At 42.7% G+C, this 27,239-nt stretch overlaps 2 protein-coding genes across 2 annotated transcripts in view; one reads left to right on the forward strand and one right to left on the reverse strand.

Moving 5' to 3' along the window:
* Positions 1-3,143, forward strand: part of LOC124164392 — a 78,571-nt gene extending 75,428 nt beyond the window's left edge. Inside the window, exons 32-33 of the mRNA XM_046541716.1 lie at positions 964-1,264; positions 2,727-3,143. Of these exons, the coding sequence (XP_046397672.1) occupies positions 964-1,264; positions 2,727-2,810 (385 nt within the window). The 3' untranslated portion in view covers positions 2,811-3,143. The remainder of the gene's footprint in view (positions 1-963; positions 1,265-2,726) is intronic.
* A 9,597-nt stretch (positions 3,144-12,740) lies between these two features.
* LOC124164393 (piggyBac transposable element-derived protein 2-like) lies at positions 12,741-17,093 on the reverse strand. The gene is made up of 3 exons (XM_046541717.1): positions 17,042-17,093; positions 14,454-14,556; positions 12,741-13,788 (listed from the first exon to the last, which is right to left on the reverse strand). The coding sequence occupies exons 1-3, from the start codon at positions 17,091-17,093 to the stop codon at positions 12,741-12,743; spliced, it is 1,203 nt and encodes a 400-aa protein (XP_046397673.1).
* Positions 17,094-27,239: the final 10,146 nt, after the last annotated feature.

A 27,239-nucleotide genomic window follows, 5' to 3' on the forward strand; every position in this document is an offset into this window, starting at 1 on the left:
ATCGAGGGTCTCCCCAAAGAATCAATACTTGGTCAGATTCTTCGTCATCTATTTTTGGCTGACCTTCCGAAAAAGTTTGGGCAAAACCAAAGTGTGACACTATTCGCCGATGATGTAGCTACTGCTACAAGATCTTGATCTCCAAAATTAGCAGCCAAATAGGCGACAGACGACCCAATGGTGAATTACAAGAAATTCTAAATTAAAAAGGAAGTCACACAGGGAAGTGTTCACGAAAGACGGAACACATGCCTCGGTTCCGAACATAAAGATTGAGAATACGAGAGTCAAGTGGCACAAAAATTATAATTAGATGAAAAGCTGTTGCTTTAGGGTCACTCCAGACTATTGCATTGCGGAGGCCCAATTCCATTCCATAGAAGGGTGCATTCTGTTGCCACTTCGGCCGCTCCGATTTACTTAAGCCTTACCCGTTTGGTTCGACATTTTACACAAATAATATAGACAAATACAACAAGTTTTTAAGAAAATGCTACAAAATATTTTTTTAAATATGGACTGGGGTCGAATACATAACGGTCGACCTCATCACATATATTACAATGCTCTTCTAACTGCTAAAGGTAGCCGCAAAAATATTTTACTCATAGACGGGAGGCAACTGCCTTTAATCCATCAGAGAAATTAATAACGCGCGCCCGAAAGGTTAGGACAAGTGAAAAATATCAAGAGCTGGAATGGGTGAGGCAGGTTACCCACCACAATGCTAGCTTGTTATGATGTAAAGCGCTGTGTGGAGCACCGACAAAATAACGGAGAATAGTTATGAGCCGGTTAAATGGCGGTTAAGTCTAATGGAAGCTCAATCCCATTGGTGGTAATCTCGATGCCATTAAGCGCTCCCCACATTCAGCAAGTCTGCGACAGTCGATGCACCGCGCAGAGATAAAGGAAGGGTGTAATCTTTATCCTAATTTTTATATTCTATGGAATGATCACCAGTGAGACATCCGCCTCAACACCATCCTATGAAGAATACGAGGACGAGTCCTGGTTCATACATCGGATCTCTTACACATGGTACTCCTTCATGGGATTCTTCCTGACGATGGTCGTGGGTATGGCAGTCTCGTGGTTTACGAGATCTCAGGAAAAAGCTGCGTCTGTCCACCCCGATCTTATAACTCCACTGATGAGAAAATACTACGGTTTATATGGACAGCCCGAAAACACGAAAACAAGCCCTGAATGCAATCCAAGCAACGCAGCGGAAGACCCCACTTACACCCACATAAGTACAGAGGTAAGTAAGACTCAAATGATGGACGCAGTTCCTCACATTGTAAATACGATTCGTCCCCCAGGAGCAAAGGGAAAACTTTCTTGGAAGTGAACACGCTTTTGTTAGAGCTTTAAATCACTTCAATCTTTAGTTTCTGTGACGCTTCAACCCTAATGAAGCGAAGAACGGGACCTCTTAGTGATATGCGTGCACTCCTACTGCAAATTCTTAAATGCTAAATTTACTGAAATCGGTTTGAGCAACTTCCTCCCGCCCGAGTAGTAGCAGTAGTATTTTGTTTTTAGGGTGCCTCGACAACTAAGGTCATTTGCACCACTGACAATCTATAAAATCAAAATTTTTAAAAGATAAATAAAAAACATTTAAACATTCATAAAATTTTTGAAATAAAAGGGGTAGTCAGATTATAAAAAGGTTTGAATTTAAACACTATTAATTAGCCCAGTCTCTATTAAATACTTAATGACTCGGCTGATACTATCAGGGTCGTCTCCTAGGATGTGCCCTAGGTCTCCCCCGATGTTCAGCCGATGGCGCACAGAACGGTATTTCTCACACACTGGCAGGAGATTTCTCACAGTAATGGGAGAGTCGCAAACATCACAAAGGGGTGGAATTCTCTCTTCAGCCTGCCGCCCGAGTTCAGCCCCCTCGGGTACCTCTTTATTACTAAATGTGTACGATCAACTCAGAAAACATAACGATGGCTAATTTCTCTCTTCAGCCTGCCGCCCGAGTTCAGCCCCCTCGGGTACCTCTTTATTACTAAATGTGTACGATCAACTCAGAAAACATAACGATGGCTAAGTTCTAACAACACGTATCTGAAATTCGGCCGGTTTGAGACGAGTATCTTAAACAAAGTGTAATAACATTAAAAAATAAAATACAAACAACGAACAACTCTTTATTTGTAAATGAATGCTTCTTTTTCAGTTCTATGAACTTTTGGTTTTAAATTTAGTGTACAAGTTAAAAGAAATTAATCGTTTTTTGCTCCCCTGAAAATTTGCTATTTTTGAGATACGTGTTGTTAGAACTTAGCCATCGATAAGCAGGATCCCATCACGAAAGAAACAGTAACTCCCACTATACCAAATATCTTGGTTCAGCATATTTCTACACATAGGCGTTAAAATCAGTTACCAAGATTTCTAATTATTTTAAATGTATTTAAAAATTTACAATTTAAACGACGCAAAACATTTAAAACATTACTTTACACGCTAAAAAAGATGTATCATCATCCACCTTTCTTCCTGGGATAGTGTATGTTTTCCTCAGCATAATTCATTAAACCTATATCCAGCTTGTCCTTCCAACTTTTACACATTCTTTTTCCCGTTGGATCATAGTCTAGTGCCACTTTCACAATCCTTTGTTCCTCTATCCTGTCCATGTTTCTACTCCATTTCAGATTCCTTCGCCTATTACTTGACTTAATAATAATCTTTCTTTTCAGGATACGATTGACCAGGATGTAACCAAGGACCTCTTCATCGAAGTCACAGAAATGACAAAATTAACAAAGAAAGAAGGAAGATGACGCCAAAATCAATTAAATACAAAGCATCCATAACTTTAGTTAACTTGTTGATTATACATGACAAAACTCAACAACCATATTCAGCGGACCTCCATTAGCGTTGTCTGTAGCTCCAGTTGGCTGCCCGTCATTACAACTTTAAGTCAGAACTTACGTCCCATCAACGAGAAGAAGACTACACGACGTGCCAATCGTGGAAACGGGAAAAAAATCAGCCAAAATATGCTCGGCGATTCAACTCTAAAACCCTGTTATTTAAATAATTATAATGACTGTTATCACGATTGCTACATTAATATGACATTTGCATCAAAATACACCAACATTCATGTACATTTGCAGAGTTATTTCCTTGAATAATCCCGACAATCCAGGGCTTACAAAGCACACCTAAGATATTACCACAACAACCAATAAAAATTATTATAAAACACTGCATTGAACAATTAGCTTCGTACGCAGTGACGCGCACGGGCGCAAAATTACATACATCATGGATGACATTCACCATGAAAAAAATCATTTGGCTCAGCCGGTCTGAAATTTGCCCAGTAAGACGATGGCTTCGTGGTGTACCTCGTAGGATACCTGACCGGCATTCGGGAGATCCTGGCATAGCCATATTGCTTTTTTTCATGGCGAATTGCGTCCTTAGGTGTACTAAAAATTATCATCATTATCTGAAATAGACATACAACAGATTAAATAAATGCAACGCAAAGACATAAATATATGAAGTATAAATTGAGAATCTAAAACATTACGTAGTCACCCTATTGTTATTGTCGCTCTCATGCCGACGAGTAGTAAATTACTTCACTAGGGTGCGTCGACAATATGGGTTATCCTGCACCACTCAAATCATTATTCAAGTATAAAAGTACGACAGTCACTTTATCCCCCATTGTATACTTTAAAGATGCAAGAGTTTGGTAATGATATATGTGACCAACTTAAGGCTGGATGGCGATATTTGGTGGAACTTGGTGACAGGAAACATAATATTGCCGGCCTCGGTGGCGGCGGGGATAAGTCCTCGCCTGCCAACCCGAAGTTCGAGGTTCGAGTCCCGCCTGGGTAAGTTACCCTTATCCAGGGCATGGATGTTTGTGGTTGTTAAATGTTATCAACCCCGATGTAAAGGCCGAACAGTGCTGTTTTCGGTGGTGTGTGAAATGAATTTTTTTAAATAATAATAAAAGATGCCGTGCCGGCCGTGAACATGCCGTGCTCCCGATATGGCCCTCACCTTGTTCCAGACCTGAGTTAGTGGAGTCCTGTTGTTGATGGAGGATACATAATTTATCCAGGAGGCCTTCTTTGACTCCTTTATAATTAGTCGAGCTTTTGCTTTGAGTCGTCGAAATGAGGCAAGATTAGAGGCAGTTGGAAACTTATTAAAATACGGAGGGCACGTTTCCGTTTCTTAATAGCTTCGGCGCATTCCTCATTCCACCATGGTACCGCTGGTCAACGGATTGCGCCCTTAGATAAGGGGACACTAAGTTTCGCTGCGTCCACTATGCTAGCGGTTAGCTCCTCAACGTTCTTTGTTCCGCCCCGAAGAGCATCGTACGTGAAATTAAAAGAGTTTTTAAAAACAGACCAGTCGGCTTTGTGGACAATCCAGTTGCCCTCGCGGATAAAATCCGTATTGTTTATCTTGTCAGATTTGATTAAAATTGGGAAGTGGTCACTACCACAGAGATCCGTATGGACAGACAGTTTCAGTCTTGTAAAAATGCTGCTCGTGCATAAGCACTAATCAATGGAGGAATATTCTCCGTTAAAAGAGTTAAAGCGTGTCCTCTCGCCATTATTCAATAAAAAGAGGTTAAAATCTCGGAAAAAGCTGCTTAAAATCCGTCCCCTTCTGTTGCGTATGGCAGAAGGGCCGCCCCACAGAGGATCATGAGCGCTAAAGTCACCCAATAAAATATAGGGTCACGGCAATTGACGGATGAGGGCATGAAGGTTATTGTCGTTTACCGGAGCATCTTCTGGGAGGTAAATGTTGCACAGCGTCACCTCTGTGGGTGCATGGACGGTGACGGCCAAGCCTGGAATGGGGTGGTTAGTCGCACACGGGAGGTGTGTAGGGTATCCCGAACCACTATTGCTACACCACCTTGGGCTCTTCGCCCACTCAAGTCATCCAACCTAGTTATACTATATCCCTTTAAAATTCCCTTGTCTGTTGATTTAAAATGAGTTTCTTGTAGACATATACATACATACTCGTTGAACAACTTAACCCTACACTGCACGGTGTGCCATATATGGCACAGCTTATTTAATGGCTTGCACTGCGGGTATTATTCTAGATACCGGCCTGAAATTTTCAAGCCCTATTGCCTGTAGTCTGCTGAAAACCATGAAGTCCAATGGCTACCGCTACTTTGCAGCACCATTGTTTCATGTACTCACATCCATGTGAATGCGTCAAATTTTTTTTTGCAATTTTTTAACATTTTTATTTTCTTATAAATTGTAGTTATAGCAAACACAGGCAGCCAAAATAATTTAATTATTGATAAGATATGTGTATACTATATTTCTGGTAGTTTGAATAGCACAAAAGTATTTGTTTGATGCGTAAAAGTTGTTATAAGTATCTGTGCCTGATATGGCACACCATGCAGTGGTGGTCCTTTTTGTTTTCGAGTGATTTCTTCGTCACTGGCCTACTGATATGTATGCTACCTTTTTGTTCGATAGTGACGGTCTGATACCAGCACCGTGATTTAGTGCACTTCGTTGCATAGCTGTGAAATATTTGTTCTGCATAGTTTTTGCTTTATTTTCCCATTGAAGAGTACTTCCCGTGTGTACAAGTAGCCGAAGCATATAAGTGAGGTACCTCAGTGAATACTGAAATAATGTTGATTTGAATTATTCAAAAGTAATTTTTTTATGCATGGGCAATTATTATAACAGTGAGTGCACATATTTGTTGCCATTTAATGTTGACAATTTTTCGGATGGGCGAGGACTACATGGACCTGCCAAAGTTGGTTTTTTCATGGTACTAGTGGGCTTATGTTATTATGGGCGTATATTATGTTACTCTTCAAACTCCATTATGGATAACAGTACTAATTTTTCCTATCCTACCCCTCCAATGTGTAACGCTGCCTCTACAAATTAAATCAGTTCAAATATCTTTGAACGACATTCCCATTACGTCGATGACCCCTGTGACGTCACCAGATAGCTATTTCATCTGCGAGATGGATAAAAAGAAGTAAATTTTGTGGCATAATTAATCGTAACATTGTAGATGCAGTGGCTCAGTTACATTGAATTAAAACAGAAGATTGGCCAACATGAAACACTCCTTGCACCTTTTTGTGTTCAATTTTACAGTATTTATTACGCTTGGCGAGCACAAAACGTAAACAGGTGCATTGTAAATGCTATGTAACTTTTAGTTGATCCCATCTCTCCATAGGTTTTTAGATGACGTTCTCCCCCAAGTTTGTATCCAATGCCTTCAAGGTCTTTCCAAATACCGTAATATACTGTAAAAAAAGGGACGAAACCAATCGGCGTGCTGAAGAGCTTTATTTGGGTGCAAGTGCGAATGTAGTAGTGCGTCTCTGGAGTTATATTCCACAACATAAATACCATAAGGTGTTCTTTGACAACTAGCACATATCATTGCCCTTGATGGTTTACGTAAGCAAATGAGGAATTGAATCACTAGGGACATTACGAAGAAACAGAGTACAATGTCGGAAGCTCTCTTTGGAAATAGATTTGAGAAAAAAGGGACGTGGAACTTTAGAAAAATGTACCACGACAGAAGAGGGTGTAGATGTGTCATCTGTGCAATGGATGGATAACAAAGATTTCACTCTGCCCTCAAATTCATTGGCCAGCTGTCACTCAATCAAGTCAAAACAAAAGAAAACAAAAAAAAAAAAAACAGAAATACACGAGAAAAAGAAAACATACAGCCCACAAATGATTATGATACATAACCATCACATGGGAGGAGTAGATCTCCTAGACAGCATAATAGGGGGATTAAAATGTAATAAAAAAGTGGTACTTTCGACTATTCTACCACCTTCTTGATGTCATTGTGATCAACTCACGGCTATTATATGGATGAATGTTCATTCATAAGCATATCGCAAAATACACATCTCTAGCAGACTTCAGAACTGAGCTGAGGATTACTCTGTGCAAAGGGGAAGAAAATAACTTTTTGCCGGGGTCCTCCCTCGGTCACCATTCCTGACATTGCTTGCACAGTCAGACAAAAGCAAGAGGGAAAAGGCAGTAATCCTCCATCCAAAGATGGAAAAAAAAAATGATGAAGTTATGCAATCCGCAGCACAACAAAACGCCATCAGTGCTCTTCATCATAGCGAGGGTGTAGAAGGGCCCATTATTTGGATTGCGGGGTGCATAATATGCAGGAGTTTTCTGGTACTTCCCGTTACTAATATCTCGAAAATTATTGAGCGTTGGTGGCGGAACAAAAACTGCATCTCATGGGTAACCATTTCCTATCACCTACCCAAATTTGAACGAGATCTGGTGGTGACACTTGAATGACTTCCTTTGCAAGTCAAGTCGTACACTATTTGTATAATTTCTCTCCTTTACTTACAATTACTAATGATCAGGGCCGGCGGCAATGAGAGACAGGTGGGGGTATTCGCCTGGTGGCCTGGATCAAAAATCGATTCAATTATATATTTGACTGAAAGCAAGTATTAAAAAACTTATATAAGGTACTTACGTATGAAATAACCTGAAAGTGCCTATATCTCGTCTAAAGTGAGTAAGGGGTGGGGGGATTTAGGATAGGATTTAGTGGCTCACATGCATCAGTAATCCAGGGGCCCATGAAAGCCATCACCGGCATATATGATATCATTTAGTCTTTTAAAGAGGTAATCTGTGCTTTACATAGGCTTTAGAAAGCACTAATAAAATAGGGTGACCACTGCATGGTGTGCCATATATGGAACGGCTACTATTTTGCAACTTTAGTACTCAAAATTTTGGAAAAAATTTTTTTCATTATTTTTTCCATGAACATAAGCTTAATGTACGTACCTATGATTTATTTCATCAATTTAAAAAAAATCATGCAGTGAAGGGTTAAGGCCTAAGAGCTTCTCGCTCTGTAGGTCATCAGCTGTCTCTATCAGCAAGGTACCATCCCTTATTTTTCGGCTGATTTCAAGTCACCCTTGAGATAGCACGAGAAAAAGCGCTTTATGACGAATGGAGATACCTTAGTGAAAGTCTCGTTATCCCTTGCACATTTCATAATGAAGTGGCGCCTGGACGCGCAGAAAAGCTTTCTCCCCCGGCCTGGTTAGGACGGGATGTTTTTGTTGGAGGAAGATTAATGGTTTCCATAAAACGTAACTTTTTCATCCCCTGGGCTCCCCACCCACCACGGAGCCACACATTTGGGACGCCACCCGCAAGCCGGAATGGACGTCAGGGCTACCCAAAGGATATAGGAACCTTCGATAGGGGGTCTCTTTTGGGTTAGAACCTCCTGCGCGGGGGCCCTCCGAACCCACACGCCTTCGGCCACCCTACGGAGACCCCCATATCTCCAGCACTAACCCGTCCTTGCTATTAACGCTGATGTAGTTTCTATTCTATTTTCACGTTTTACAATTTGTAAAATAGAATTGTAAAAGGATTTTTTGTTGCAAGGTATATTATTTATATGTTATGTGTTACGTACAAATACATTATACTTGTTTCCAAAGTTTTATTTTTCATTTTTTGTTTAGCTTACTTTATGTCAGTGTTTTCGATAGCTTTATGTCAGTGTTTTCGATAGCTTTATGTCAGTGTTTTCGATAGCTTTACGTCAGTGTTTAACAAACCCACCAGTTCTATCTCTGCCAGATTTTGATAAGGAATTTCACTTGTATGCCCCCAAGGCAACTTTGCTGACATCAGCAGTGTGGAATTAATCTTATGATGGTCATTTAAAGCCAGTTGCTGATGCTAGTAGGATGCTCAATGATCATGAAAAACACTTGCCCTCTTATGAACTAGAATCTATGAGTTGCTGTTGGGCTGTTGAAATATTCCGGTCATACTTGCAATTTAAACCTTTTCACTTGTATACAGATAATAATGCCTTGACTAGGCTATTCAAGCATCCTTAGCCGTTAGGAAGTGGGGCGTATGGTTTTAAAGTTGTCCGCCTTTCGCTTTGTCATTCATCACGTAAAAGGCAAGCAAAATTGTGTTGCTGATAGCTTATCTTGCCCCAATGAGTCTGATACGGCTTGCCAGAGCTCTCTTTTTCTGCATCATGCCCCTCTTTCATTTGTCAATATTCGCGAGCACCAAATTTTTGATGCTGGTCTAAAGACCATTATCTTGCCCCAATGAGTCTGATACGGCTTGCCAGAGCTCTCTCTTTCTGCATCATGCCCCTCTTTCATTTGTCAATATTCGCGAGCACCAAATTTTTGATGCTGGTCTAAAGACCATTATTGAGGATTTATCTAGGGACCCAAAGTAACACCAGGGCGGGAAGTTAAAGAATCACATTTTCTGATGTGTCACAAACAGCTGAAAAGCCCGAAATTGTTGTACCGCCTGCCTTAAGGCCTATGTTATTTAAACATTTTTATGACCTTCCTATCAGTGGCCTCATGGGTATTGCCAGCACTTGAGAGAAAATTGGACGTCAGTTTTGGTGGCAAAATTGGGGGAAGGAAATCACTGAAATGGTCAAAAGATGTCACTCTTATCAATTGTCTAAGCCTTTAAATCGTCTCCCAGAGGGTCAAATGTCTTCTGTTCTTTCAACTTCCTGTAAGAGTGGCACGACTTTAACCAGAGCAAGGCTGGATTCGTAAGTCTAACATCATTCAAGCGATTTATTAGAATTTCGTGATTCACCGAATCAAAAGTTTTTGTGAAGCCTAATAGAAACAGCTTTATATGTGGAGACTGAGCATAATCCAGCATTGTGCTTTGAAGTAAATCTTGAATGTCCCACGATTAAATTTAAGTATGTATTGATTTCAATGTGTCAGACTTTGAACATGATGTTATTAAGTTATGTATTAGCCTATGTTTATAGAATTTGAATGTAGTTGGCACTAATGAAGCTCTTATTTGTCTGAATCTTCTGATAAACCATTTTAAACTATTAATCATGCTGTTGTTGCCTACTTTCTAAAAGGATTCATCATCGAAGTTTTCTGAAATGCCTCACAGTGGATACAATGAAACTTAAGAAAAAAAGCACATTGGCATCTTATATATGTGTACAAGTATTTAATAACCACTTTTAATGGACTTGTAGTCATTAGCTTTTTAGGCATTCGTTTCATTTCTCCCTGTTTGGATTGCTTTGGGATTAGTTTGTTGTTCTATTTTGTTATTCAGAAATGCATTTCCTCATTTTTAGGGCAATAACTCAACGTTTTGGGGTGGGCCATGCAACGGGTGTCAGAGCTGTGCAGAGTGACACGTGCCATTGCACAGTTGTGCCCCCACTTCATCGTTTGGCCTCAGGGGGAGAAAGCAGATGAGGCTGTAAGAGGCTTTATGAATATGAGTTCATTCCCTGGCACCATTGGAGCCATAGATGGCACGCATATTCAAATAAGGGTTCCACATGAAAATCCTGAGGGGTACGTGAACAGGAAGGGGTATCACAACATGCATCTGCAGGTCGGTCAAAAGCCATAAGTCAATTCATCTGACCATAGGTTATAATTTGTGTTTGAATGTGTTGTGCTGATACTTATTTCCATTTGATTCTTTGCAGGCTGTTTGTGATCATAGAGGCATTTTCACCCATTGTTTTGTGGGTCATGTGGGGTCGGTCCATGACGCCCCTGTATTTACACTCTCCAGGGTCTTTGATTACCTCGGAGATGATCTCGGTTCCCCATTGGTTCTCACGTCATTGGGGATTTTGCTTTGCATAGCAACCTCCCCATCCCCTTTGCCGACAATGGCCATTTGACGCGTCGGCAGAAAACCTACCATTTCTGCCATTCGTCGGTAAGAACGGTGATCGAGAGTTCCTTTGGCATATTGAAAGGGAGATGGAGAAGCATATTGAATGAATTGGGAACGAGGAATGTCTCCCTTATTCCATTTGACATCATGGCAGCCTGCGTCCTCCAAAATATTATGCCAACGGCCACACCAGACGGACGTGTGTGCGGATCGCTCCGTCCGATCGTATTCGGTTGATTCATACGGCGAGCGAGAGTCTCACTGCCCGGCGTTTTCCTCGGCATTCGCCCGGGCTCGGTTTTCTCGGGGCGAAATCGAGCGTCTTTTGTTCACGAGCGATCGTGAGCTCTGAAACTTAAGTTTCGTTTTTGAAGTGAAATTTTTTTGCAGGCTGAGCGCGGAAACGCGAACAGCTAAAAAAAGTAACCATGCCATAGGAACGAGTTAATACCTTAAAGATTAACCCATTAGTGCCCATAATTCCCTAGTTGTTATATTTGAACAATATCTTCAAAAAATGGTCTTAGGAGTATTTTAAACAACATATGTTAAATTTAGCACTCAATAATAATTTTTTCATTGTTTTCTGAAGTGGCAACTTTAGTTGCCGACGGGCACTAGCATAGTCAAAATATGCAAACTTCATTCCATCTTCGCTATTTTTCAGTTTACCAGTGGTTTTTTGAGGTTAACTTCTTCAAAATAAATGCTGTGCTCCTATTGTAATGCATTAGAGGAGATTATGAAATATTTGCATTCGGGCACTGCTATTTTATAATATTCTTACCATTTCCTCACACAAGAATGGGATGTTATTCTGACTAGATGGGTAATGATTTGTGAATTCAATAACCTATCACGACACTTTTAAAATGTTCTTTTGAACTTTATTAGCTTAAAACAATTGTTAATATTGCACATATATTTTTCAAATAAATCACATTTACGATAATGACAACACTTGATATGTTTCATTTTTACTAACAAATCAAACTTATTAACACGGACTGGCAGAAAAAACTCAAGATCATATACATTTTCAGAAAAAAATGAAGCACAGTAATTTTAAGATGTAGTTTGTGCAAGAAATTATAGAATGAATATATTGAAAATTTGAACAAAATGTATTACTTTCATTTCTTTCACAACAATGCGCTCAAAGGAGCAATAGGAAATTAAAGAAACATATATTACACACTACGAATGAAAATCTCCGAAACATTTGTTAGCATGCAGTGGTGCATCACATTTTGTGCAAAGATACTGTGTTCTTTTTTTACAAACACGGCATCGCCGATACTTTGAATTCCCCCTCCCAATTATGTGATCTTTGTGATCTCGGCGAAAATTATTTCTCGGAGAAGACGAAAATGGTGACCGCACTCCTGGTGACAACGGGGCAACAGCAAAAGATTTAAGGAAAAAAATTGCACACTGGCGCCTGAATTCAAGTTGAGGCATTTCATTACCAAATAGTCTTCTATAAAGAAGCCATCCTTGGACCACTGAAATGTCTACCGCCCAGGCAAAGAATGGCCACCACCATTTCTTTGTCCTAATTGCTGTGCGATAGGTTGCAACAAATTGGTCGCAAATATCCACCCCGCCCATATTTGCATTATACCTAGCGATTGTACCTGGAACATCAACAAACTGAATCTTTTTTTCTGCCCTGGAATACCGAGTTGATTTTTTCATAGGCTCCACGGGATCACAATTTGAGAGAACGGTGACAACGGCGTTATCATTCCACCGTACCGCAATTAGATCAGAAGAAGCGGAAAACCGGTAGAACCCCTGTTCGTCTTTTTCCAAGCCCTCTTGTCAGGTAGCTTCATGTTTGATCCGACTCGATTTTCTCGCAATGTCCCTGTTCCTCCCAATCCCTTTTTTGTCAACTCAGTTAAAAGTTCAACTGACGTAAATAGGTTGTCGAAATATAGTTTAATTCCTTTTTCAAGTCCAATATGCTCTGCTAAACCTAACACAACGTCCCCCCCCTTGGCCCAACCCAGTGTCAGGAAGACGAGTGGATGAACCGCAGTAAGGCTCAGCATGGTGTATGTAGCCTGTTGGATCAGCAGCAACCCACAGCTTGAATCCAAAGCGAATGGGTTTTCCTCTAATAAACTGTTTGCTCCCATGCCGGCCGTAATAGGGAATCATGCTCTCATCGATGCTCAAACTGTTCCCCGGTTCTATCTGTTTGAATGCCTGGTTGAGGAAATCAAACAAAGGACGTACCTTGTACATTCGGTCACTCCCATTGTTAGCATCATTATCTGCCAGGTGAAGGTAGCGAAGTAAATTTTCAAACCTGTTTCGCCTTATTGCATCCGCAACTATTTTCACGTGGCAATCCGGGTCCACCTTCCAATACATTCTCTTTTGAGAGAGGCGGTGGTATCCTGACAAAAGCATTACACCTGTTAATGAATGTATTTCGTCACTTGTTGCCTCTAAACCATGAACAAGATGTTGGGCGGCATACCGATTGGTTTCTATGACTATATGATTCACTAAACATTCCGAAAAAATTGCTTTGAAGGCATCAAATGGGGAGTTCACAGTTTCGCGCAAATAGTCTTCCGCATTGGGGAGATATTTTGGCGATACATTTTCAATTTTGGAAGTAAAGTCCTGACAGTTTTCCTCCCAACATCGCACGGGGTAACAACGCTTTCGCTTCTTGGGCTTCTTCACGGTTAGCGTTACCGAGGTTTCACACATTTCACTGAAATGACCCCGTCCATTCTGGACCAATCTCTCCTCAGCCTCCTCGGAGAAGTCAGCAAGAACCTCTGACTGTAGAATACGAGCCGGAAGATGGCTGAAGTCTCCTTCCACCTCCTCGTCAGAAAGATCGGAATCCTGATCGCTTATCATTCCCTTCTCTTCAACGTGAGGGCAAATGGCAATGCTTTCGGGGGAAACATCGTCCTCCAATAGGGCATCTAGAATTTCATTCAGGCGCAAGCCTCGTTTAAAACAATTCCTCTGGGCCCTAAAAGCGAATTAATAAACATTTAATGGTGTGTAACATAGCAAATGAAACCGACATTGAGTGTTACAAAAGATGATAATAAAGAATTACTAATCAGTATCACGGAAGCATCGCCTCGAGTAATGAATTTTACCACGGTTCGTGATATTCTCAAGCAAATAAATCAGAATTATGAAGATAGAATGCCAAAAATAGCTCTACAGAGGTGACTTTAGTTGTAACATATTAATTATTTCGCCTTATTTCGATAGAATTTGCAAATAATAGTGCTTTTTGCCAATGCTAAAAAATAGGCAACCTGCTATTTAATCAAAAATATATCGATAATTTAGGAAAATTAAAAGAACAAAACACCGAATGTTGCATGAAACGTACAAAAGTACTCAATAAAGTTTTAATAGCTACTGTTTAAGTACTTATACTACTTTGAATCTGAATTAAATAAAAAAAATACAAATGTTTGCAATTTTTGACTACGCCAGTGCCCGTCGGCAACTTAAGTTGCCATCACTTTTTACATTGGCATAGAAAAACAACAAAACCATATTTCTACGTAATAATTTGGATAGTAATTCATTAAAGCTTTCACTATAAGTTGAAAAATAAATATTAGTGAATATAATACGGAAAAAGACCTCAACTTACATGATAAAGAAGATAGTCACCAGTCTTCGGCTGAACACCTGGAGGAGCTGCAGTAATCCGACCAGTACGCGAAACACAATCGAACTGACGAGGAACGAGCAACGCTGGCCAACAATGTAAGGTCTAGTAAAAGCACACATGAAGAATCATATGAATTGGCTACTTAGTAAACGCTGTATGAGACAAAATGTAGCATGGCAACTAAAGTTGCCGACGGGCACTAATGGGTTCACCTTAACACTCTAACCGAAGTGAGTAGTTACGAGCTGTTGACCTTCCTGGAGGAGGTCATTCAAGCGAACGAGGAAAACGTGTTGGGCCTACAACTCGGGCCATTCCGGAAGACGGCCTTCCTGAAGGTAGTAGTAGTAGTAGTATTTGGATTTTGGGTGCGTCGACGGCAAGGTCATTTTGCACCACTACTGTGCTATTTAATTACAAAAGTTATGTATAAAGTAATCTACTGCATTTGATGCCTTCGTTGAAAGTGTACATAATTAGACTTTATTAAAAATGTTTATTTCTCTGAGAAACCGAAATGTACAGATTAAGTTGGTAGGGTGGTCTCCTAAAAGGGTTTTTAGGTCTCCCCCTAGATTATTTCGTCTTCGCGCTTCGCGGTACTTAACACAATCTAGCATGATGTGTCTAATACTTAATGGACATTTACAATCCCCACATTGGGGAGGTTCCTTCTCTTCAGTAAAGAGATACGCATCGGTCAGGGGGCTGTGCCCTATCCTCAATCGTGTAAGTACTACTTCCTCTCTCCGATTACTACGAGCTGAGGAGGGCCACGCTGCTACCATGTCCTTGATGCCACGGAGCTTGTTATTATTTAGAATCCTCCATGACTCCCTCCATTTTCCAAATACCACGTTTCTTAGAGATGCTCGTAAGTCCTCGTGGGGAACCAGCGTTGAGACAAGAACTTCGTTATTCAGAGCTTCCTTGGCCATAGCGTCTGCTATCTCATTCCCGGCTATCCCCTCATGTCCCGGTACCCACAGAAAATGGATATTCAAACCCTTTCTCGAAAGGGTCAGCAGGAGAGAGTGTATTTCTTGCACGATCGGGTGCACGGGTGAGAAGCCAGAGATGGCTTGTAGCGAGCTCCTGGAGTCAGTGCATATGACAAAGGAGCCGCCGTGGTCACCTAGGGCTTCTAGAGCTGTCCTTATGGCATAAAGCTCCGCCGTGTACACACTGCACATCGGGTGTAGCTTTGCTCTGATGTTCCCGTGGATAGGGGAGAACACTGCACATGCACAAGCAGAGTTATCTTTCGAACCGTCAGTGTAAACGGGGGTAAGGTTGGGGTGATTCCATCGGAACATGGCAAACAAACGCTGGTACTCCGAGGGAGTTGTGGAAGACTTCGGTCGAGATCGTGAAAGAATATTCACCACCGGAGTGGGAGTGATCCAAGGGGGGTGTTCCGAGAATGAAACAGGATACACTTCAGGTAGCGTGAATTCGCATCCGCGAATAAAATCGTTAAAACGAACGCTTACTGGTCTGGTTGCTTTAGTCCTTCGGTTAAAAACATTAATAAAACGGGGTTTAAAAAGTAAAATATAACATGGGTGACTCGTCATTGCTAAAATTTTGGAAACGTAGCTACAAAGAAGCCAGGTCCTTCGGTAGCATAGAGGAGGCTCGCCTGCGTCGGTATATATACTGGGAATCGGGCTGGTCCTAAACGCCCCAGTGCATAGTCGCAGACCTGCGTTGTGCACTGAATTAAGTGCTTTCAAATACGTCTCGCGAGCGGACGCATACACGAATGAGCCGTAGTCTAATTTCGACCGCACCGGTGTGCGGTAAAGTAAAATTAAGGTGGTGCGGTCTGCTCCCCAAGATGCGTGGCTTAAAAACTTTAAAATGTTCAAAGACTTCAAACAGTTTACCTTGACAGAATTAATGTGCTCCTTCCAGTTGAGTTTGTGGTCGAGGGTCATCCCCAGAAAACGGACTGATTCCACAAATGGGAGGTTTCTACCACCTAGGTGTAACGTGGGATTTACATGGACGCCCCGAGTGCGAGAAAAGTGAACGCACTTTGTTTTCTCCAAAGAGAAAAGGAAGCCGTTATTTTGGGTCCATTTGTGAAGTTTATTGATGGTGAGTTGCGCCATACGCGATGCATTCACGACCCTAGCTGATCTGCAGAAAATCGCGAGATCATCCACAAACAGTGACCCTAACACCACTGGCTCCTTGATGCAGTGAGCTATGTCGTTGATCGCAATAGCGAACAACGTCACGCTCAGAACGGAGCCTTGGGGAACTCCGTTGTCAAGAGGGTAAAAATTTGACAACAACTGTCCCGTCCTTACTTTAAAAACACGGTTGGTTAAAAATTTTTGTATAAAAATGGGCAAACAGCCTTTAAAACCCCACTCGCGTAATACGCGTAGAATCTTACGTCGCCAGACCCGGTCGTAAGCCTTCTCTAAGTCGAAAAATACACCGACTACGTGTTGGCGGAGAAGGAAGGCTTCTTGGATGAAATTTTCAATTCTAACGAAGTGGTCCATTGTGGAACGGTTCCGTCTGAATCCGCATTGTATCCTAGAGAGGAGTTTTCGACGCTCCAGCCACCAACCTTCCTGAAGGTCCGGACGGCGGAGGTCATGCAGAGGATCCTGATGGAGCATGAAGGAGATCTACCTTTTCCTTCCAGGAGGAATAAGAGGGGGATGGTGAACAACGAGCCAGCAACAAGAAGTGCCACGTATGTGAGAATATGTCATCTCCCTTTTGAGGTCACTGAGAACGAGGTACGTGATGTGTTGAGCAATTATGGGAAAATTGTTTCGTACCTAGAGACTAGGTGGGGAGGGGAGCACAAGCTCAAAGTAAAAAATGGAAATAGGACTATTAAGATGATAATTGAAAAGAACATTCCGAGCAATTTGAACATTGCTGGTTAGCGAGCGATAATACACTACGACTGCCAAGTGGTCACATGCTCAAAGTGCGGGGTAACGGACCATCTAAGAATTAATTGCCCGAATGTACTTGCACCAGCAAAGAGAGGGCACAGCGACGCAGTGAAGTCCATGACCGAGGGTGACCTAATAGAGGAAAGTCATGCTGACTTAAATTTAATGGGGGAAAATGAAGGGAATGATGAGGCGGCCTGTTCAAGTTAACAGGAGAAGATGCAATTGGGTCAAGGGGAGGGGCTCACAATGGAAAGTGCTGTCGATACGGCTGGGGGGAAGAAAAAGAGGCGAGGCATAAGGGGTACTCGCAGTGGGAGGATTAGAAATCTAAATACAACTAGTGCATCGGAGAGTGGGTCCGATGAGGAAAAGGACGGAATCGGTTTAAAAGTTTTCTATCAATTCTTAGCCTTTATGAAAATAATAACTTTTAATACAGCGAGAATAATTAACCCCGCAAAAATAAACATAGTATTAAATACGTTCAAACAACTGCAAGCAGATGTAATCCTATCACAGGAAATACACAAAGATGCTGTCTGGTTCGATCCGGGTTATAAGACATACGAAAATTTTGGAGAGGGTTCGTTAGGATTTGTACTTTAATGAAACAATCCTTACCAGCAACAAATGTCAGGTACCACGAATCGGGAAGGATTCTGAGTATCATGTATAACGACATCACTATAGTAAACGCATACGCACCATCAGGGTGCGAAAAACGTAAGGAAAGGGAGATTTTCTTCATGAAAACTATAGCCCCATACATGCAACGCTTTCACAAAAAAGCAATATTGGGAGGAGACCTAAATGCCATTTATAGAAAAAACGACAGCAGCGTAAATACGGAGCATATCACATACCAAATCTCTCAACCGCTAAAAACCCTAGTCAACAGTATACAGGCAATCGATACAGCAATACACATAAACGGAGACAACCCCGGTTACACAAGAGCATGACCCACATCAAAAAACAGGATAGACTTCATCTTCGCCTCAAAACAGCTAAAACAAAACATCTTAAACCTCCAAGCATACCCAATGTCAACATCTGACCACACCGCTCTAGTACTCACACTTAACAACCAAACCACAACCACAGTAAAGAAGAGAGCAAGAACGTGGAGAATGGACGACAGGATCTTAGACTAACCAGAAGCCCGGAAAGAAATAAGCAGTCACATCATGAAGCTCCTCAACCATCCATCAGTAGACGGAGATACTGCAATCTGGTGGGAAAAAACCTTCAAACCCAGGTTCACCAAAACCCTACGGAAGATTACAAAGGAAATGTACAAGACAGAAACAAACACACTTAACTTTTACCGGGAAATACTGACAAACAAAATCAATAATAACAAAAACACCGAATATGACACAATTAAAAAACTAAAACAACAAATAAAGGAATTTGAGGTAAAAAAATATGCAGCCAGAGGATGGCAGAAGGAGATAGCGAAGGACGACTGGGGGCCCATCACCCTTGCCACAGTAAGGAAAATCATCCACCTGAAAAACGTCACCCACCCCACCCTCGAAGACGGAAAGGACACGAGCCCAGAAGATTTCGTAGAAGCAGCAGAGAAACATTTCAGGCATCAGTACAATAAATACAATCCATGGAGCAATAGCCACACACCGACCGCTACAATACACGCACAACTAACCTCAGAACAAAAAAGCAATACAAACACACTATAACAGAACAAGACATAGAAGAAATACGAGATAAGCTGAAAAAAAGAAGATCCCCTGGTCCGGACGGCATCCCCTATGAGTTCTATTTAACATTCTGGAAAGAGCTCAAACCCTCCCTCACCAAGATATTGAACTACATACAAGATAACGGATTAACGGAAAACATGAAGACCGCAGTAATAACCATAATACCGAAGACCAGAAACCCGAAGAGGGTCCAGGATTATAGGCCAATATCACTTCCAAACACAGATTACAAAATATACGCCCACATACTAAAGAATAAAATAGAACCTCTAACCACCCAGCTCCTTAACCATAACCAGTACGCAGGAATAAAAAACCGGAAAGCAACAGAAGCAGTCAACACCCTCAGAGATATCATCATTTCAGCCCCAGGAGTGACGCACACGAAACCAGGAATATTAGCAATAGACCTAGAGAAGGCTTTCGATAATGTACGCATCGAGTGGATCCTGCACAATATGGAACAAATGAACCTGCCTACCGAAGTACTCCGATCAATGGAAAACATTTACTCCGACATCGGCGCAGATCCGCTTCCGAGATACGTATTCCAGAAAATTCGCCGTCAAGAACTCAGTACGACAAGGTTGCCCGCTATCTATGCTCCTATATGCAATAGCTTTGGACCCAATAATAAGAGAAATAAACCATAGAAAAATAGGAACGTACAGAAGAGGAGAGTTATTCTCCACAATAGTGTACGCAGACGACATTACCATCCTTACTAAATCCGTAGAAGAATTAAAAAAAACAAATGAAATCCTCGAAAAATACAAAATAATAGGAATTGAGATCAACATGGCAAAATCAAAATTACTCCCCTTAAAAAAATAGACAATACACATAACTGGACCACAGCACACTCGCTAAAAATAATAGGCATGCAATGGGAAAAGGACATAAACAAAACGATAAACAAAAACTGGGACGCAGCAGTAAACATAGTCAAGTGGCAGAGTGGCATCCTGCACCTGGAACAACTTCCGATAGCAGCAAGAGTCAAAGTAATCAACCAGCAGATATATCCCATCCTGTGGCTTTATGCAAGCATTTGGACGCTCCCGAGCAAGCATCACACAATGATAATCAAAACAACAACTAACTTTATCTGGAAAGGCTTCATAGTAAAAACCGCAAGACAAAGATTATACATGCCGAACGACAAAGGTGGCCTAAGATTAGAAGACGCCAGCACCAAAGCAAAAACCATATACCTGAATAACATCAATAAAATATACACCTCCGGAGATAGAACCAGAATCAACCTGCTAGACAGCGCAATCTAACACGGCAGCAAAAACCCCCAAACCAAAAACCCTGAAGAACGTTAAGGAAGAGACCAAGAAATACCGAGGGAAAACAGGATACATCAACAAGACGGTATAAGAAGAATACGAGACGGAGATCGAGGAAAGAAGTAAGACACTGGGGATCCCCCTGCCGGGTGCCAGGGCCTGGGGAAACTTCGACAGAACTAAAGTGACAACAGAACAGAAAAGTCATTTATACTGCATAATGAGCAAAACTATAATAACAAATGAACTGAAATACAAATGCGGAATCACGACAACACCAAATTGCGAGAAATGCAACACAACAGAAGACATAGAGCACAAAATTTTGGGCTGTGGAAAGAAGAACATCTTCTGGCACAAAATAAAAACAATATTAAAAAAATGGGACACTTTCGGTGCAAGGAAACATCGCAAATAAAGACCTGCTAGAACTAAACTTCCACATATTCCCGTCCTCGAAGAGATGTTAGTAGTAGTAGTAGATTTGAGATTAAGGGTGCGTCGACGGCAAGGTCATTTTGCACCATTACTCAATCGTTTGATTCAAGACTCATTATGAATGGATCTTTACTACGCAATTTTTAACATAAAATAGAGGGAAGCTTTTAAATTTTGTTGAAAAGACCTATTTCCTTGAGAAACAAAATTGTACTACTTAGATTGGTGGGGTGGTCTCCTAGAATAGATGCTAGGTCCCCATCCAGATTGAACCGTGTCCGCGCATCATGGTATTTGTCGCACTCTGTCAAGATATGTCGGATGCTTAAAGGGCACCTACACTCGTCACATTGAGGAGCTTGCTTCTCTTCGGTAAAAAGAAAGGCATGAGTCAGAGGGCAGTGCCCTATCCTCAAACGAGTGATAACTACTTCCTCCCTTCGATTGATCCTGGTAGAAGAAGGCCAAGCTGACGTTGTATGTTTGATGCTTCGCAGTTTATTGTTATTCAAAGTCCTCCACGACTCCCTCCACTGTTCAAGTACAACATTTTTTAGTGACCCTCTTAGGTCTTCGTACGGAACTAGCGTTGATTTAATCTCTTCGTTGGTAATAGCTTCCTTGGCCAACAAATCTGCTTTTTCGTTTTCACGTATCCCCGCATGTCCCGGAACCCAAAGAAAGCAAACACTTATTCCCTTGTTCATGAGAGTCCGCAGCGTGGCATGAATGTGTTGAACAACTGGATGCATGGGTAAGAAGCCAGAAATGGATTGTAAGGAGCTAAGGGAGTCGGTGCATATGACAAACGAGCCATTTTCGTCACTCAAGGCTTCCAAAGCCATTTTAATTGCGAAGAGTTCCGCCGTATAAATGCTGCACAGCGGATGCAGCTTCGCCTTAATGGCTCCATGTAGAGGAGAGAACGCTGCACATGCACAGGCAGAGTTACATTTCGATCCGTCCGTGTAAATGGGGATTAAATTGGAGTGGTTCCACCGAAACTAAAATACTCACGTTGGTATTCCAAGGGAGTAGTGGAGGATTTTGGCCGAGATAGTAAAAACGTATTAACCGTAGGAGTGGGAGTCAACCAAGGTGCGTAAGTTGAGTACGCAACAGGGTATACGTCTGGTAGTTTAAAATCACATCCGAGAATAAAATCATTAAAACGAATACTTACAGGTCTCGTTGCCCTAGACCTTCGATTAAAAACATTTAAAAGCCGAGGTTTAAAAAGTAAGTCGTAGCATGGGTGACTCGTCATAGATAAAATTTTGGATACGTAACTGCAAAGCAGCCAAGTCCTACGGTAGTACAAGGGAGGTTCTCCTGCGTCAGAGTGGATGCTTGGAACTGGGCTGGTTCGAAAGACCCCAGTGCAGAGTCGTAGCGCGGCGTTGTGCAAAGAATTTAACGCTCGTAGATACGATGGGCGGGCAGATGCATAAACAAAGGAGCCGATGTCTATTCTAGACCGCACCAATGTGCGATATAGTAGGAGTAGGGTGGTACGGTCTGCTCCCCACGATATGTGACTCAAAAACTTTAAAATATTTATAGACTTAGAACATCTTGCCTTCAGATTATTGATGTGATCTCGCCAGTTGAGTCTTTGATCCAATGTTAGCCCCAGAAAACGGATTGACTCCACAAATGGGAGATTTCTTCCGCTAAGATGAAGTGTAGGAGGAAGGTGGACGCCTCTGACACGGTGGAAGTGAACGCATTTGGTTTTCTCAGTTGAAAATCTAAAACCGCTACTATGGGTCCATTGGTCTAATTTGTTCAACGTGAGTTGGATCAATCTCGATATGTTGGCCACTCTAGATGACCTGCAGAATATCGCCAGGTCATCAACGAATAGAGTGGCCATTATCGGCGTCTGGATGTATTTAGCTACGTCGTTGATCGCATAGCGAAAAGCGTCACGCTCAAGACGGACCCCTGGGGGACTCCGTTGTCGAGAGGGTAGGGACGCGTTAGGAACTGCCCCGTCGTTACTTTAAAAATACGGTTTGTTAAAAATTTTGAATAAAAGTTTGTAAGTTACCCCTAAAACCCCAATCATGCAGAGTGCGTAAGATTTTTCTGCGCCAAACCCGATCGTAGGCCTTCTCTATGTCGAAGAATACCCCAACCACGTGTTGGCGGAGGATGAAGGCTTCTTGGATATAATTCTCGATCCTCACCAAGTGGTCCAAGGTGGAGCGGCCCCTTCTAAATCCACTTTGAATATTGCAGAGAAGGTTTCGGCGTTCCAACCACCAAATGAGCCTCCGATTAACCATTCTCTCCATGAGCCATCATAAGCAGCTGGTGAGTGAGATCGGATGGTAAGAATTTGGGTCAGTCCTATCTTTCCCATACTTGGGTATGGGGATGATGACACTCTCCCGCCAGGATGAAGGAAAAGTGCCTGCTACCCAAAGTTGATTATAGGTTCGCAGGACTTCCAGCAACGCGGATTCCGGGAGATTACGAAGATAGCCATTGTGGATTTCTTCTGGTCCTGGAGAGGTATCATGTGATTCGTGGATGGCAGAACGCAACTCCCACATAGAAAACGGAATGTTGTAATCTGCCGTCATGCACGTCTCCTTAAAACAAATAGGGATGGCTTCTAGGCGCCGCTTGAAAGAGCGAAAAGATGGGTCGTAGCTTTCGTCGCTGCTTGTTTTGGTGAGTAGCTGGCCGAAGATGTCGCCGATGACGGGGAGTGAAGTTATGGTGGTTCCGTTGACTTTCAAGTAGGAGACCCCACATTGCTGACGGCTACCCGAAATTTGCTTCGCTTTACGCCATACCTGATCTAGTGGTGTCCTAATATTAATACTAGAGACGTATTTCATCCAAGAGTTCTTCTTTGCCTCTTTCACAACTTGGCGGGCTTTCGCTCTTAGGCGTCGGAAAGCGGACAGGTTATTGGCCGTGGGATACTTGTTGAAAATTCTCAACGCTTTCTTACGAAGACGGATAGCCTTGGCGCATTCATCGTTCTACCATGGAACGGCAGGCCTCGACGTAATGCCCCGAGACCGTGGCACACTTATGTCCGCCGCGTTGATGATAGCTGCCGTTAAACATTTGACATTGGAGACGCTATCGCGGTTTTCATCACATATATACTTAAAATTTTCTTTAAAACTATACCAGTCGGCTTTCTGGATAACCCAGCTGCCCGGTCTGATAAAATCAGGGTTAAAATTTCGGTCCTTGGAGAGTAAAATAGGGAAATGGTCGCTTCCACTAAGGTCGTCGTGAACGCGAAATGAAATTTTGTTGACCAAACTAGTCGATAAAATACACAAGTCAATGGAGGAGAAATCGCCGCTAAAAGAGTTAAAACGGGTTTTCTCGCCGTTATTGAGTAAAAATAGGTTAAAATCACTAATAAAACTTGATAAAATACGTCCCCTGCGGTTGCACTGTCCCGGGGTGCTTCCCCATAGACGATCGTGAGCATTAAAACCTCCGAGTAAAATAAAAGGCTGAGGTAGCTGGTGAACAAGGGATTCTAGATTAAAACGGGTGACGGGTGCACCCTCCGGCAGGTAAACGTTGCACACCGTTATCGCCTCGGGAGCGTGCACCGTCACCGCTACCGCTTGGAACGGTGTGTTAAGATTTATTCTGGAGGTGTAAAGTGCCTCCCGAACAAAAACCGCCACTCCACCATGGGCTCGTTGGCCGCTGGTATCGTCCAATCTAAAGGCGTTAAAATGTTTTAAATATCCCTTGTCCGTGTCCTTAAAATGTGTTTCCTGCAAACATATACAGGACGGGTTAAAATCTCTGATTAAAATGTCTAGCTCCTCCTTATGCCGATAAAAACCGTTGCAGTTCCACTGTATGATAAAAGCCATTAAAAATTGATAAAAATTAAATAAATAAATAAATAGATAAATTAATTTAAAACTGCCAGAGGGAGAGTCAACGCTTAATGCGTCTTCCTTCCTTAGCCTTCGCCCGGATGATTTCTGACTCGGAAATATATTCGTCTTCTTCTATAGACTCTGGTTGGCTACGCGTAGGCGAACCAGATGGACCCAGGGACTGAGATTTTCCACGCCTGCTTTGCGTGGCCACGGTGGGTGTTGTGGTTGGGTTCTTCTTTGAAGAGCCCCGACTAGCATCGTTTTTTTCCGGCGGTGTGCCCTTCTTCGTTGCCGGCTTGGTAGCCTTATCCGGCTTGGCTTGCTTTGCATTCTTAATAGTATGTTCTTCCTTATTTTTCTCTTGCGTGTCTTTATTGCTATTTTTCTCACTATCTAAAACGGCAGCATACGAACGGGAGAACGTAGGCGCGATGAGTGCTCTGTATTTCTTTCGTGCTTCTTGATATGGCAGCTTTTCTACGGTCTTTATCTCCATTATTTTTTTCTCTTCTCTCATCTTGGGGCAATCTCGAGAATAAACCGGATGTGATCCCTCGCAATTCACACAGGTTGGTTCAGAGGTGCACGCGTCACCTTCGTGTTTATCTTTGCCACAGCGCGGGCAGGTGGCCTTGCCCTCACATCTGGTAGCGATGTGGCCGAAACGCTGGCATTGAAAACACCGCATGGGGCTAGGAATGAATGGCCTTACGGAAACAGATTCGTATCCCACATAGACCTTGTCAGGAAGTTTGTCACGACAGAAAGTGAGGATGACGGACGAGCTGTTGGTCAGCTCACCGTTCCTCTTTGTCTTTAGACGGCGGCTGTCTATTACACCCTGAGACGCCATCTCACTCTTTATCTCATCTTCAGAGACGTAGAGTAGGTCGTAATGCGAAATGACTCCCCGACATGTATTGAGTGTTTGGTGCACCTGGACCTTAACGGGTATTTCGTTAAATTTTGTCATTTTCAATAACTTTTTGCTTTGTGTTTCGTTGCTGGTTTTAATTAACAGTGATCCATCCCTTAATTTTTTGGCCGATTCTAAGTCACCGGGTATCGCTGCCGACAGAACTCGTCTTATTAGAAAGGGAGATACCTTTGTCAGGGTCTCACCATCATTAGCACATCTCATAACAAGGAATTTCCGACATGCGGTAGACTTACTTTATCCCCCGCCCACTTCCGGAGGGGATCTTTTCGTTGGAGGAAGAAAGTTGTTATCCATGGACTCAAAACAGAAATTCATCCCCTGGGCTCCCCACCCAGCACGGAGCCACACATTCGGGACGCCACACCGAGATCCGGTGTGGTCGCCAGGGCTACCCGAGGGATATAGGAACCTTTGATAGGGGATCTCTTATGGGTTAGAACCTCCAGCGCGGGGGCCCTCCGAACCCACGCACCTTCGGCCGCCCTACGGAGACCCCCATATCTCCAGCACTAACCCGTCCTGGCGTACGCTCGGAAGGAGCCGCCAAGCTCCCCAGCCGCCAGGAGCCGATTGACCGAGCTGGGCTCTTCTCGGCCGCCCGTTTTTCGGGGAATCCAGGGCCGAAGTGGGGTGTTGAACTCCGGCCCATACCGGGTTTCCGACGCCCAGCTGGGTGCCGGAGAACTCACCCACCAGGATCCCCTTCTACCCCTTGTACGGGTCTCCACGCACGGCAAACACGTGGGTGAATCTGGACGCCAGATGTTTCGGCTACTCAGCACAGCAGAGTCACATGCTGTCTGGACGCTATCCTAGCGTACGAAGGGTTTTTTGACGAGGTTGTCTCCCCGGTGGGCTCGGGTCCGTGGAGGCGCGACTCCCCAAAGGAAGAGATTACTCTCTTCCCCCCGTGCGGGGTCGAAGAGATGTTCTTGTTAGACTAATTGCCACCTTTGCAAAAGTAAGCCTAGAAGATAAGATCAAAAAAGTAATTACATAACACACTTATGAAAACACATTGAAAACATACCAAACAAAGAAATACGACAATAAGTGTTCGAAGAGTTTACACAAATAATGTAGACTATTTTTAAATCACTGCATCCCATTCTTAGAGGAAATTTAAAGGCTCCAACAATAGGCTCCAAGCCGGGGACTTCAAAACCAGTCCTATAACTACCAAGGCGCTAGGGTTTGTTATTGCTCGGGACCAGCAAGGTGCCTACAACCCTGATGATAAGACGGAACATCTAATGAACAACAGCCAACCCCCTCAAAGCCACCGAGTCACCGTGTGGGCCGCCACACTAGCTGAACAAATGCGAATGGTGTATCGGAATCATCAAATGACTTCCATCATGTTTGGCATAGCTGTCCTTCCAGGACTTCGAAACATTTCCACTGCACTAAGCCTGCAGTGGCAGGCTGAGATAACCTCACTTGAAGCTGTCGCCGAGCGGCTCACGGTAACACCTTATGCAGGAATGGTGGACAAGATATCTGTACACCAGCAGATCAACAAATACCCTCGCATCATTTCAACAGGGATCATTCATCACAAAAACAGTCTCATTGAT

Source organism: Ischnura elegans, chromosome 8, assembly GCF_921293095.1.
Source record: "Ischnura elegans chromosome 8, ioIscEleg1.1, whole genome shotgun sequence".
NCBI lineage: Eukaryota > Metazoa > Arthropoda > Insecta > Odonata > Coenagrionidae > Ischnura > Ischnura elegans.